Here is a 14,538-nt window from a genome sequence, read left to right on the forward strand (position 1 = left end):
GGGGATTCAATTTCCTGTTTCAGAGGGCACAAGGGCTGCACTGGGTCAGACGATGATGCTTTCTGAGTTGGGCCATATAACGTGGGATGAGCTAAGAACACTTGGGTTAACGTAAACCTGTTTTAAGGTCAAATATATCTAAGAAGACCAGGAAAAGTACTGATTTTGGGCAGTCATAGTTGGAAAAGTTCTGGGAACTATCAAAGAAAAAGGGTAGTGGGAATCAGACCCCATTGAATCACAGGTTGCCCATCATCTGAGGGTGTTTGTGATGTCCATGTTTTTCCTCAGCACTGCTACTTGAGCCTCTTATATCTGGTAAATCTAGACATTTGAACTTGGAACTTTCTATAAACCAAACATGCCACCTGCCCCTGAGTTAATGGCCTTGATCCTGCATCCTATTCTTATGGGTAGAATAATTTGTATAACTATGGAGCCCCTATAATAATATACTTGCAGGGGACACTTTTGCTTCCAGAGAATTACTGCATATGCCCAGAGCATCCTGTCAGCATTTTGAGGTCTAACCGGGATGACCTAACTTGTTTGAGGGATTTAGTTTTATGTATGCTTCCTGGGAGAAGATGGAGAATTTTTTTGCTACACCCACTGAGTCCTGGATGCAACCACTGTGTGCTCTGTTCTTGGCTCTCTTCTCTAATTTCCTCCTTCAAAATTCACAAATGGTGCTTTTTACCCTCAGGTCTATCAGTTCTTCAGCTGCCTCCCAGAAGACAAAGTCCCTTATGTCAACAGCCCTGGAGAACGGTACCGCATTCGTCAGCTGTTGCACCAGCTTCCACCTCATGACACTGAGGTGAGGAGGGATTATTATTATTATTATTATTATTATTATTATTATTATTATTATTATTATTATTATTATTATTATTATTATTGTATAGGAAGGAAGGAATGGGGATGTGGGGGTGATGGCGTTAAGAGACTATTTCCTATAGAAAGCTGTTTTCTTGAGAGTTCTATACTTGATATGTGTAGCCAGATGCAAAAGTTCAAGACGCTTCCATTAATTGTGAGGAAGCAAGAACTTCAACAAGAATGATCTTTTCTTACAAAAACTATAAGTGTCGGGAATCCCATTTCTAAACAATGAAAGATGCAGGAATACTGTCCTTTGTTGCTAGTATGCTGGTTAAGCAGAATGGGAGAACCCACCACAGCCAACTCACCATAGGAAACTCACCACAGCTAACTCGTCACAGGATAACTCGCCACGGGACCATCGAACAATTCAATTTATTTCAAATCAGTTATAACTTTGAACCAAGTAAACTAACTTTAGATGCTTTCCTTTTATTTTTACCTTTAACAATTTTAATCTTTATTTTTTTCAAATAATGCCATGTTTAATTTTGTTTCATTTTTTCCCCTAAAACGTTAATAAGCCTCTTTTTCAAATCAAATATAGGAAAATTATCCAGGTCAGGTTCTTGGTTTGTTGTTCGTATATTCCCTTTAAATATTAAGACATCAGCCAGTTTCTTTTGTCTACATAGTGTAACATCTTTTTCCATATCAGACTTGATTTTGTCAGGTAGAACTTGTTCCTCAGCCATAACAATTTTTAAACACAGTTTATCTCTTGAGGCAGATGATATTAAAATTAACTTTTAGGTCCATTGTTCAAAAATATCCTTGAATATATCCAATGTTAAAATATTTTGCTTCATTCTGTATTTGTACATTGAATTGACGTGCTCTTTTCCTTTTCCTTTAATCTTTAATTCCCTCTAGTTTTCAATTTTACCTGGACCCATAGTGAGCTTGTAGCTCATGAAAATCAAAATTTTAATCATGCCTTTTGAAAAAAAAAAATCCTAAATTCTTAAATTTATAATTAAAACTTCTTTTGCAAAGGATTGAACCAAATTCATCCAGTGTTATCAAACCTGTTGATTTAAAGATTTCTAAAGCAGTTCAGAAGCAATTCCTGAAAGTGATTAGAAAAGGAATTATGCAAACTCAGTGTCCTGTCAAAGGTGCTGGCTTCAGTTTGAAAAAGATGACTCTTCCTTCATCTCTCAGAGCTCTAAATCTTCCAGAGATCCCCATCACAAGAAGCAGCTGCTTGGAGCGCTTGTGGGCAATTTCAAATCTTCTTGTCCAGAGTGGAATTATTGAAGAGATAGTCTACTCACTGGCTCTTCATTCCAATGCAGTCTTCTGCTATTTTCTTCAGAACACTATTATGTCCTCCGGAAGTTGTTTTCTAGTCCTGCCGCCTTTAGTTCCCAATCCACCTTCCCCAGGCTTCTACCAATCATCAGTTTAGAAAAGGAGTGTGTTTGCAGAGTTCCTGGTTGTTCTTGATGTGTGGACACAATGGGAAGCCTAAAGGGTTAAAATGATTGCCACCCTCTGAATCAGAAAGGAATTTCCTCAAGATCAATCTTGTGTATTTTGCTAGATTAGTTTCTTTGCCTTCTCACCTGCTGGGTTGTCAGTCACCGGTTATCTGCTCTGAGGGCAGTTTACACAGTCCTGTTCTCTGTTTGCAGTCTAAATAATTGGGCTTAAACTACCACAGGTGGCAGGGACCAATAATCACCCCCAAAAAAGCATTCATAATTATTCTTGTAATTTGTGATGCCCATTAGGATAGCAGTGCATAACTATCTACTATATGTGCCTTTTCAAAATATCTTACCAGGAGATACTGTACTGATGTAATATTATGATTACTTGAATGAGGTTGGTATTGTTGTTTATCATTGTTATTCTGCTTTTGCAGTATGTAAAGGAATGGGGAAGTTCTATTGAAACAACCCAACAACAACAAATTCTGCAGTTTTTACTATGTTTTGATCAATGATTTAAATAAGAATTAGAAACGTGATGTTTTTAAAATTAAAAACATTAAAATGCTGCATTTTTTCCTAAGTTTTCTGCACTTTGAAAGGGTTGCAGATTGAAAGGGCCAAGCTTTGTTCCCAATAATAACTGTAACTGTGAGAAATGAAATAGACAAAGTCTGTATCTTTTAAAAAAAAGAGCTTGGGTGATTAATTGCCTTGGGTCCTTTACACAGAAGGACTCCTGAAGTATAACTTGGTATCTCTTGTACTTACCGTAGGTGGATCACCATTTTTTTAACCAGGGGTCGCAAAATGAATTAGTTAAAAATATAATGCCAAGATCTATTTCAGGTCTCCTTCCAGCTATTGGACTGTTGACAAGTGGACAAAAGACAGTGAAGAAAAATATGCTCGCATAGAATGCTGTGAAGAAAGGGTGTGGGAGTACGGATTGTTCAAATAAACTACTGTCCTCAGGCATCTCAGAATTTTGTAAAAAAAAAACCTGGTAGAGGGTTGCCAGTTTCAAACTGTAAACAGATGAAGGATTTCTGTACTAAACCTCTTTACTCCACCCTCTTTAACTTTCAAGGAGGTAAATTAATCATTAGGCTCAGAGCTTCCTTGAGAAGGGGCCCTCTTTGATGTAGCCTTCTGATCAACCTCCAGAGTCCCAAGTCTGTGTGAGCTCTCCCTGGACATTCCTTGCCTCCTAGGGGGTAGGAATTGATTTGCTTACAAAAGGTCAGTAAGCTAATGGTTTCCCCATACTTGTGGGCAACCACCATTCTCAGTTACAGACTGATGTGAAATATAAATTTTTCCCTGGGTAAGATTTAATTGATTTCTTTTATCTTCTGGGCTACCAGATCCCTGGGGCCTGATAGGGCAGTCTGTTCCTATGATTTATGGCTAGTTAGTTGCTACCCTGACCTGGGCTGGTTTCGCTTGCTGGAATTGTTCATTTGCCAGCAGTTTATCTGTTTCCTTGGTGTCTGCATTGTACAGATCAAAGGGCGTAAAATCTTTTTTTTCCCCTGCTGAGATCTTCGTTCTCTTAGAAGGAGTATGTTCGGGGCTGAATGTTTGCAATGAGTTGAAGGGGTTACCCAGATTTTTTCCTGTTTCTTGGGCCATCTCCTTTTTATCCTCCTCTCTTTCTCCCATCTCTCTCTTCTCTCTTTCCTTTGCTACAGATATATTCAACCAATGATCTGTATAACATTATGCTAAATCTATTGTCTTTCTTGCTCTAATCTGAAGGCTGGTGTTGTCTGACTTGGCCCAGTAAATGGATGGTTCTCTGTTTCAGCTGGGGCCTAGTTAGCCAACCTACAGCTCTCCAGATGTGGATGGACTGCAGTTGCCCTCATGCTTCAGAACTGACTGACTGTGTTGGCTGGACATAAGGAGAATTGGAGTTCACCAGCAAGAGGAATGCTGGGATTACACTAAGTATTCATCAGCCAGCTACCTATCCTCCCTTTGTGATTTTATTCCAGATTTTTCATTTTGAGAACAGGGCATATACTGAGTGTTCCTGGAAGGGAAACCCTGTCCCAGAGTCATCAGTAGAAAAAAATAAATCTTGACCTTTTTTGACCATCTTGCCTTCCTTTTCAAATCTTTATCCAGGCTCAGTACTGCAGCTCCCTGGAAGAGGAGGAGGCCAAGGAGTTGAAATTATTCTCACAGCAGCGTAAGCGAGAGAACCTTGGCCGAGGAACGGTCCGGCTCTTTCCTGTCACCATAACCGGAGCCATCTGTGAACAGGTACTTGCGTGTCGTTTTGTACCCTTATCAATGTAAAACCGTTTGAGAAGAATTATTTTTTTAAAAAAAAAAGTTCTTGGGAGAAATAATTTTGACTCAAACTGGACTTTTGGCAGTAGGGTCTTGAGACTCTGTTTTAGGCCCAGCATCTGAAAAATAGCAAATGATTGGGGGATGAAGCAAGAGAGAAAATAAGAAATGGGGGAAAAAAGAGCCTACCACTTCTCTCCAATACCTGATTGCTTCCACCATATTTCCCAATATGCTAAGCTCCAGAGGAAAAGAAGTCAATTCCCCTTCCAAATTTTAGCCTCCTTCTTCACTTTCAGGTATTTAGATGTGTCCAGACGCACATTCTCAAAACATAGACCATCCTCCCAACATTTAGTGTGATAAAAGTTCAGATTAAAACCATAGTAAAAAGCTTTATTGACTGATCGTGGCTCCTTGAGTCTTTTATGTTGAAAGTGGCATTAACCTCAGAGTGGCTGATGAAATCAGAAACCGAACTTCCTGGCAGGTTCCAGAACTCTCCGGTGCTTCCCTTTCCTGGTGGTTCTCAGAGCAGTCTGCATTGGAAGGACTTCTGTCCCTTGCCCACTTCTGCTATTGTTGTGGGTTTCATTCATACGGGATTTTGTGAACAAACTGTCATGCCGTGCAAATCTTTAAAATGGCTGCACGGGTTGGCATTTAGGGCAGCGGCTAAAAGCATGTCTGGAGAGCATCCTAGTTCCCTCTGTAGTGTGTTGCCATTTGCCAGTTTGCTCCTGTTTCCTCCAGTTGAGGGAGAAAAGGAAGTGGCGCCATCTTTATGGTTCCTCAGTGGAATTCTAAGTCAAAGAAACCGCCTATTGCTGTAGGAAGTGTCACCAGAGGAAAGAGGACACTGTGCAGGTGTCTGTAGCAGCTGTTGGAACCACTAGCTACTTCGGTTGCCTTGAAGGTTTTTGGGGCTTCACAGAGTTTCATTCAGAGACTCCTGTATATCTTGAGGCAGTATCACTAATCCCCATATACAAGTAGCGAGTCAAGGAAGCTGCGTCGGCCTCTTTTATTATAAAGTACTAAAGTATAAACCAGCCTCTTTTATGATCAACTCTTAAGTAGCATGAAAAAGAATTGTGCTTATTAAAGGGAAAGATGTACAGTACAATCCTTCCCTGTAAATTACAGTCTTTGAACCCTGGAGGCCTGTTCCTTTATTTCAGAAGTATCTATCTAGCAAAAGGCCTCCTGGACCTGATTACTCCTCTTTGCTTATTTGGGGATTCCAGAAATGTTGCCTGACTTTGTGGGGCTAAAGCCTTGGTGATCCCAGGCTTCAGTTTATTGCTGGAATTTGGGGTGTTTAGACCATTTCCTCAGTAATCATCAATAGCATCCTCACAGTATTATCCAGCTGTTGAAATGGGGCAAACCTTTGCCACCATTATTGTTTTTGCAGAAGAATACTGTAGTTGGATAACTCTAGAACAGGCCTGTCAAAGTGGTGGCCTGTGGGCCGGATGTGTCACCGCAGGCCATGCCCACCCCAGCTCCGCAAAGGCAAAAATATGTCACAATATGTCATGTGACATGATCGAGTTTCACAACTGTGCACTAGAACAGACGTGTCAAACTCAAATCATCATGGCAGTGTCACGTGACATATCAGGACTTTTTTCCCCCTTTGCCAAACCGGGCGTGGGCGTGGCCAGTGCGTGGTGCATTCAGCCCATGGGCTGCAAGTTTGAGAGCCCTGCTCTAGAAGATGCTCTAAGTCACTATTGGGGAACCAACCTTAAAAAGGCAGATTTCCCAATCATGTATCTAAACCTTTGAGTATCAGATTTAATCTAGATTCTTGTTCTAGGGCTACCAGGCCCTAAGGATCTTTGCAGCCCAGATGTTGTAGCCCTTTTTCAGATCATGTGCTTAACTAGATGTGATTTGGTTCTAGATGTTGTTAATTCACAATGAGATAATTATATTGATAATTTATTTTTCTATTTATTTATTTATAAAATGTATTGGCCGCCCATCTTACCCCAAGTATAAGTTGAGATATTAGATGTAGTTTCTGCCTTTGGGATAGATTTGGGGTATTTTAAACCATGGTTTGTGTATAAAAGATTCCAGTATTTGTAAGTCCAGGGAGAGGTTAATAGGGAGAGCAGAGCTGGGAGAAGCCTCTGGCTAAGATCAATACTCCCTTAGATGAGCAACAATTTCTGCTCGTTTGAAGTTTGCACATTACATTGAGCCACAGTTTGGTCTGATTTTGGCTTAGTGTGACATACAAACCCACACTATAGGCATAAACTGGACACTTTTGTTCTCGTTTCTTTTTTGCCTACCAAAAGGTTTTTGCCTGTCTGTGAATTCTGTAATCACGACACCTTTGAATGCCTTCTCCATGCTTTCCGTTTGGTGCCTTTGAGTCAGTGTTGACTCCTGGTGACTGCTGGACAAATCCCTGCAGTTTTCTTGGCAAGATTTTGGAAGTGTCGCCTCAAACCATGAGATGAGCAGCATATAAATTTAATAAATAATACAATAAAAATAATAAATGTTTTGCCCTTGTCTGCTTCTTAGGCTGGATAGAAAGTAAGTGGTCCAAGGTCACCCAGAAGGCATTGTACCTAAAGCAGGACTAGAACTCATAATCTCCCAGTTTCTAACTTGATACCTCAATCAATACACCTAAATGTCTCTCTACAGCCTATGTAGAGAGGCTATAAGTTGGAAAACTCAGCAGTGGCCTCAGGATTGGAAAAGGTCAGTTTACATTCTAATTCCAAAGAAGGGCAATGCCAAAGAATGTTCAAACTACTGCACCATTGCATTCATTTCACATGCTAGTAAAGTTATGCTCAAAATCCTACAAGCTAGGCTCTAGCAGTATGTGGATTGAGAACTGCCAGAAGTACAGGTAGGATTTCGAAGAGGCAGAGGAACTAGAGATCAAATTGCCAATGTACGCTGGATCATGGAGAAAGCTAGGGAGTTCCAGAAAAACATCTACTTCTGCGTCATTGACTATGCTAAAGCATTTGATTGTGTGGATCACAAAAAATTGTGGCAAATTCTTAAAGAGATGGGAGTACCAGACCATCTTATTTGTCTCTTGAGAAACGTATATGCGGGTCTAAAAGCAACAGTGAGAACTGGAAACAGAACCACTGATTGGTTCAAAATTGGGAAAGGAGCCCGGCAAGGTTGTATACTGTCTCCCTGCCTATTTAACTTATATGCAGAGCAATCATGAGAAAGGCGGGGCTAGATGAATCAAAAGTTGGAATTAAGATTGCCAGGAGAAATATCAACAACCTCAGATATGCAGATGACGCCACTCTAATGGCAGAAAGTGAAGAGGAACTAAAGAGCCTTGATGCTGATGAAGAAGGAGAGTGCAAAAGTTGGCTTGAAACTCAACATTAAGAAAACTAAGATCATGGCATCCGCCCCCCTCAATTCCTGGCAAGTAGATGGTGAAGAAATGGAGGTAGTGACCAATTTTATTTTCCTGGGCTCCAAGATCACTACAGATGAGGACTGCAGCCAAGAAATTAAAAGACGTTTGCTCCTGGGAAGGAAGGCTATGGCAAATCTAGACAGCATACTAAAAAGCAGAGACGTCACCCTGCCAACAAAAGTGTATATAGTCAAGGCTATTGTTTTTCCAGTTAAAATGTATGGCTGTGAGGGTTGGACCATAAGAAAGGCTGAGCACCAAAGAACTGAGGCCTTTGAACTATGGTGCTGGAGAAGATTCCTGCGAGTCCCTTGGACTGCAAGGCGATCAAACTGGTCAGTCCTAGAGGAGATCAACCCGGACTGCTCTTTAAAAGGCCAGATCCTGAAGATGAAACTCAAATACTTTGGCTACCTAATGAGAAGAAAGGACTCACTGGAAAAGAGCCTAATGCTGGGAAAGATTGAAGGCAAAAGAAGAAAGGTACAACAGAGAACGGGGTAGCTGGATGGAGTCACTGAAGCAGTAGGCGTGCGCTTGAATGGACTCTGGGGGATGGTAGAGGACAGGATGGCCTGGAGGGACGTTGTCCATGGGGTCGCAATGGGTTAGACACAACTTCGCAACTAACAACAACAGCAGGCTTTGTCTTTGCAATATTCACATAACTGAGTTAATATTTATGAAACTGAATAAATGATTAATAGAAGTTCAAAAAAATTGCCTGTGCAAATGTATCTGCTGCTGGGCAAAAATTGTTTGGACGTGAGATTTTATCATTAGTGGTGGGCAAAAAGGGAACAAGAGCTCCCTTTTAGTTTGAAGAAAAAGGCAGCCACAGGACATTAACCTGGAACAAATTCTGTGCTGAAAGTCCACTCTTCTTCCTGAGTCTTTTCAGTAAGCAGCCCCTCTGACTGCAAATGGCAGCTGCTATGGGGTGATTTTCAGCAGGAAATCAATTTACAGCTGTGACTCACTTTAAGACAGCTACTTACATATTTGGAACAGGAATATAATGTAACACAACCCGACATATGATATGATATGATACGGATATGAGTGGTCTTCAGAACAGAATACTTCTTAGTCAGGGATGGGTTCCAGCAGGCATGTGATTAAAATTGTTCTGTGCATGTGCAGAACCCAAAAACAAGGAGAACCAGTTTGGGGGAGTGGCAGGCCTGGGTCGCTGCCAGTTCCAGTGACCCAAGCCACCAAACCACTAAACCGGTCTGAACTGGCAGGAATCCACCACTGTTCTTAGTGCAGACAAACACTGAGTTATACCTGTTGTTATAAACATGCAAATTATAGGCAGTGGCATGGGATGGATAGCTTTGATTTAGTGGGTGTAGAAATCTAGCCGTAGCTTTATTGTAGTAAAAGAGCACCACCACTGTCAATGCTGAGGCGTAAACAAGGTTAATTTGTTTTAACTCTAGCATGTTACCTCAGCATAGTTAGTTTATTAAGCCAAGTTTAAGATTTAGCATATCTACCTGCTTGCAGATTAAGCATAGGACACAAGCATAGGTTGGCAAAAATCTAAGAAAAAACCCTTGAACTTGCCCTGTTATATAAGCTGTCAGTAGTTTTGACCGAATGAATGATTTTAGAAAAATAAAAACCTACAAAAAAGAAATACTAGTGTAAAGAGATGCAACTCTGAATTAATTTTTAGGGCCTGATTCCAGACTGAAAGCAGTGTTTGGAAAAGTCTAAAAGCATGAAGCTAGGCCAGGTTTCAGTCTGTCAACTACTCTAGATTCAATCAATTAGAATAGAGCTGGAAGGGACCTTGGAAGTATTCTAGTCCGACTCCCTGATACTATTTCAGACAAGTGACTGTCCAGTCTCATCTTAAAAAACTCCAGTGACACAACTTCTGAAGGCAAGCTGTTCAAACTGGTTAATTGTTATCACTGTTAGGAAGTTTCTCCTTAATTCCAAGTTGTTCTCTCCTTGATTAGTTTCCATCTATTGTTTCTTGTCTTGCTGCTCTGGAAAATAAGTTGATCCGCACCCCTCAAATACTGGAATACTACAATTATATCACCCCCTAGTCCTTGTTTTCTCTAGACTGGCCATACCCAATTCCTGCAAGCATTCTTCATATGTTTTTGTCTCCAGATTGGCTCTGCCTTGTCTCTTTCACAGATTTTTTTTAAAGAATAGGGTTATTTCAAGTATCAGGTCAGGATCTTAACATGGACTGCCAAGGCAGGGTGTGGCTGGCTGGAGAATTCTTGAAGGCCACACATCTTAAAGTTGTTAAGGTTGAAAAACACTGGTGGTAGCCAGAAAAAGAAATAGACTGGTGGACCAAGTATGCCCTCTAGTGCTTCATTGGCTCCCATTAGCATATATCTCCTAACTCAATTAAAAGAAAGGAGCTGCCCATCTATTGTTTCTAAATGATTCTGTTTACCTTTCCTTAAATTCATCTAAGCCCAGAAATATATGTATATTTTAAACTGAATTCAAATTATACATCAGAGCAGCCACAGCAGGTCAATTTGGAATATACTTACTTGTCTTGTTAAATTAGGACTGTCAAATTTGGGAAATTACATTTTTCAGTCGTATTCTTTATTTTCCCTTTTGCTTATAAAATCTTAAAAGCTTTCAATGAGTTAAGGAGAAGTCCTGTGACAACATGTTTTCAAATAGAATGAAATGTCAGAGATCACCAGCATCTTTGGAATTCCCTTCAACCAGATTAATTTTTTCTTCTTAGTATGCTAATGTGGTTAATGTCAAGCCGGCCTCCCTCAGCAACCAAGAAAGAAACCACTTAACTCCATTTTGCAGAATTAAAGAGTACTTTTACTGGTTATGAGAAGATAGCAGCTAAGTAAAGCAAGATCTGAGGCAAAAGCGCGCAAAATCATACATATCAATATGTGACCAAACCCCCTCCCCCTGGTAACCCTCATCCCAGTGTCCAATCTGCAAATCCCTTAGGTGTCATGTGAGTTCCATCTTCAAGGAGCATCATCAGGTTGGTATGCAGGACAGTTGGCCTTGACCAACACCAACCCCTAATCTCCAGCATGCGCAGTAGATGGCGAGACCAAAACTCCCTTTGTACAATCTCTCCTGTGCTTAATCTTTCCCTCCCAAATACCAGCCCTCTCCTCCCCATTTCAATGGCAGCCAAAAGCAAATAGCGAAACAGAGGCTGACAGTTAGAGTGCTTGGAAAATACATCATCCACAGAGAGCAGCGGACTTAAGGGCAGGGAAAGCCTGGATGCCTGGAAAAAATATGTGCGCCAGAAATATGGTCTCACTGTGGGAAAAAGCAAAAACTGAAATGCCTTCAATATTTATAAACTGGAAAGTGTAGCATTCCTCACCTAAAGGAATGCAGGAACTGAATCCATTTTGTTTGGTTTTTTTAAAAAAAATTTTTGACTTGTTCTTCTTTTCTTGGCAGTGTGGAAAACAGATTTGTGGAGGGGACATTGCTGTCTTTGCCAGTCGAGCTGGGCATGGTGCCTGCTGGCACCCCCAGTGCTTTGTTTGTACCACGTGTCGGGAGCTCCTCGTTGACCTGATCTACTTCTACCAGGAGGGCAAAATCTACTGTGGGCGCCACCATGCTGAGCGCCTTAAGCCACGATGTGAAGCTTGTGATGAGGTGAGAAGGTCCAGCCAGACTCTATGTAGAGCAGCTGTGAGCCTGTGGAAGGCTTCCCAGAATGGAAAATATGGAAGTTGGGCAGTTGGGATCATTTCTGTTAGTCGGGAATATACATGCATGCTTTAAAGCCATGTTTGACATTCCTAGTGATTTGCAGATATGTGGGCATAAACTCTCAGAAACTTTCCACATGTCCTAAAGTTGCTGAGATTGAAAAAAACTGCTTTAAATTGAACTGTCCAAATGTTACTTTGGCTTGGTTTCCCCAGAACAGCAAGACAGTACTTTTTTTTAGTCTGTCGGTGTGCAAATTCACCTGAAGTAATACACAGTGTTAGCGTTTTACAATTAACCATAATTTAAAACCATGGCTTGAAGTTGGTTCCTCACTTATTTTAACCATGACTGCTTTATTTTTACCATCTACCCAAATTTCATGCCAGTCTATAGAAGTATCATGCAAAAAAAATTAAGAAGTCTCTCTTAGACACTAAAAAGAACATAACTCTGGATAATTTACCCTTCCTCACCCCCAACTCCCTGCATTTTCCTGGCGATCATTCTTTTACTGTCCCTTTCTTTTGGAACAAATGGCAAAGGTGAAGATCTAACTTTCATATGGCAAACCATATGTTTGTCCCATTAGAACATAGTAAATTATCTACCTCACAAAATCAAAACACACTCCCAGCACAAAAATGTACAGCTATCGTCATCAATCCCTCTAAAAAACACAGACAAAATATACCTCACCCAGTTCAAAATAATTTATCACAAAATGCTAACAAATGCACAGAAAAGCCTAGAGACATACACTTTCAGCCCCCATTTTGATAGTCAGCAATAAACTATGGTTAAAACACATCTTGGCTTTAAAATATATGGATTCAACCTCGGAACCAAGAAATAGCTTTGTTTTAAGAAGCAAATGTGGACTACTTGATGAAGGATGACCACTAATTTTCTCCTTCAATATAACTTGCTATCATGAATGGAAGAAACAACAGGTCCAAAAACTAGTTTATTGTATAGGACAGCGATGGTGAACCTTTTTTGGCTCGCGTGCCATAAGTGGGGGGAGCGCAGGGGGGTCGTGTGCGGGCGTGCCGCACCCATAATGCAATGCACGACCCCCCCAGTGCACATGCGCGCACTACAGGCATGACCCCCCCCCCCCATTTTTCATGGTTTTTCCGCCCTCCCCAGGCTCCAGAGGCTTTATAGGAGCATGGGGAGGGCGAAAACAGCCTCCCCCGCCCCCCCAGAAGCCCCCCGGAGGCTTCAGGGACCTTCAGGAGGCTTCCCTGAAGCCTCTGAAGCAGTCAAAACGACCCTCCGAGCAAACCGGAAGTGACTTCCGGTTCACTCGGAGGGTCGTTTTAAGCGCTCCGAAGACTTCAGGGACCATCAAGAGGCTTCCCTGAAGCCTTCGGAGCACTCAAAACGACCCTCCGAGCAAACAGGAAGTCTGTTCCCGAACTTCCGGTTTGCCCGTAGGTCCGTTTTTTTTGCACTCCGGAGGCTGCAGGGAAGCTCATGAAGCCTCCGGAGGGCCTCTGTGGGAGGGCGGGGGGGCTCTTTTTTGCCCTCCCCAGGCTCCTATAAAGCCTCTGGAGCCTGGGGAGGGCGAAAAATGGCTTTAAAAAAGGGTGAACTCAGCTGGCCAGCGCGTGCATGCATGCTGGCCAGCTGAGAGGGCAGTGCCTCGCGTGTCCTGACAAATGGCTCTGCGTGCCACCTGTGGCACGCATGCCATAGGTTCACCATCACTGGTATAGGACATATTATTCATGAATTACCAGAGTGTTTTTGTAAGTTACTTTGATTTTCATTTAGGGATGTTAGACATGATGTGTTTTTGTGAGGCGCTAATGGAATGTCGGCACCATTGATTCAGATGTCTGCCCTTCTTGTATGTAGGTTAAGTGGGGGTAGGGAGTTGAATCCTTTCTGATTTTAGAGCCATCCACTTTATCATGCTCAGGCTCTTCAAACCCAGTTCTGATATTAAAACAACTGAACTAGGCTAGGAGAAAATCACAAAGCATAAGAGATCTTGGCAGGAACCAAAATGCTAAATATAAACCTCTTCTCTCCCAGATCATACATAAACAGGGCAATCACACAAATTTATGTAGTACTTCTACCAGAAAGCAGCTCTCTGCATTTCTTAGTCTGTGCTTTCCTAGGAGGGAGAAGCAAACATTTCAGGTGAACTCATTCCAACATTTTGTGTGACCTCACCTCCAAGGACCCAGAAATGTTGCCTAAAAACTTGTGAGAACATTCAATCTTGCACACAAGCAAGATTTTGGCCATTTAATTTTACAATTTTGGAAGTCCTTGATATTGTTTTTGGTACCTTCTGCCTTTTTAAACTTCTATTCCTCTATCCTTTTATCCCCATTTCCAAATTTGCCGGACAGTTTGTGAAAAGCAAATCAATGAGATGAGGATAATTTTTAGAATTCTCTCTCTCTCTCTGTCATCTATTTAACACATTTATATAGCCATCCGTCCAGGGGTAGGCTTCAAAAATTTTAGCAATGGGTTCTCTGCCCAGTTGCTGGGTGGGTGTGGCCATGGTGGGCGTGGCCTACTCGCCTCCTGCACTACAGCGGGGTGTGTGTGTGTTTTCACCTTCCCCAGGCTCCAGAGCCTTTCCTCGAGCCTCTGGGAGGGCAAAAACTGCCTCCCCTGGGCTCCAGAGGCCTTCCAGGAGACCTGTTTTTCCCCCTCCCCAAGCCTCCACGTGGGCCCTGCACTTACCTCGCATCCAAAATGGCCGCGTGGAGACTCCTGGGAGGGGTGGTCGGGGCCAGCCAGGGGTGGGATTTGGAG

General features: G+C 41.9%; 1 protein-coding gene across 3 annotated transcripts in view; it reads left to right on the forward strand.

Annotated features, from left to right (window-relative positions):
* Positions 1 to 14,538, forward strand: part of PRICKLE3 (prickle planar cell polarity protein 3) — a 33,819-nt gene that overhangs the window by 12,107 nt on the left and 7,174 nt on the right. For all 3 annotated transcript variants that reach the window (XM_081953896.1, XM_081953898.1, XM_081953897.1), the window contains 3 exons: positions 707 to 820; positions 4,455 to 4,592; positions 11,491 to 11,694. In XM_081953896.1, coding sequence (XP_081810022.1) covers positions 707 to 820; positions 4,455 to 4,592; positions 11,491 to 11,694 — 456 coding nt within the window. The remainder of the gene's footprint in view (positions 1 to 706; positions 821 to 4,454; positions 4,593 to 11,490; positions 11,695 to 14,538) is intronic.

The sequence above is a fragment of the Natrix helvetica genome, assembly GCF_964273705.1.
Source record: "Natrix helvetica genome assembly, chromosome: 1".
NCBI lineage: Eukaryota > Metazoa > Chordata > Lepidosauria > Squamata > Natricidae > Natrix > Natrix helvetica.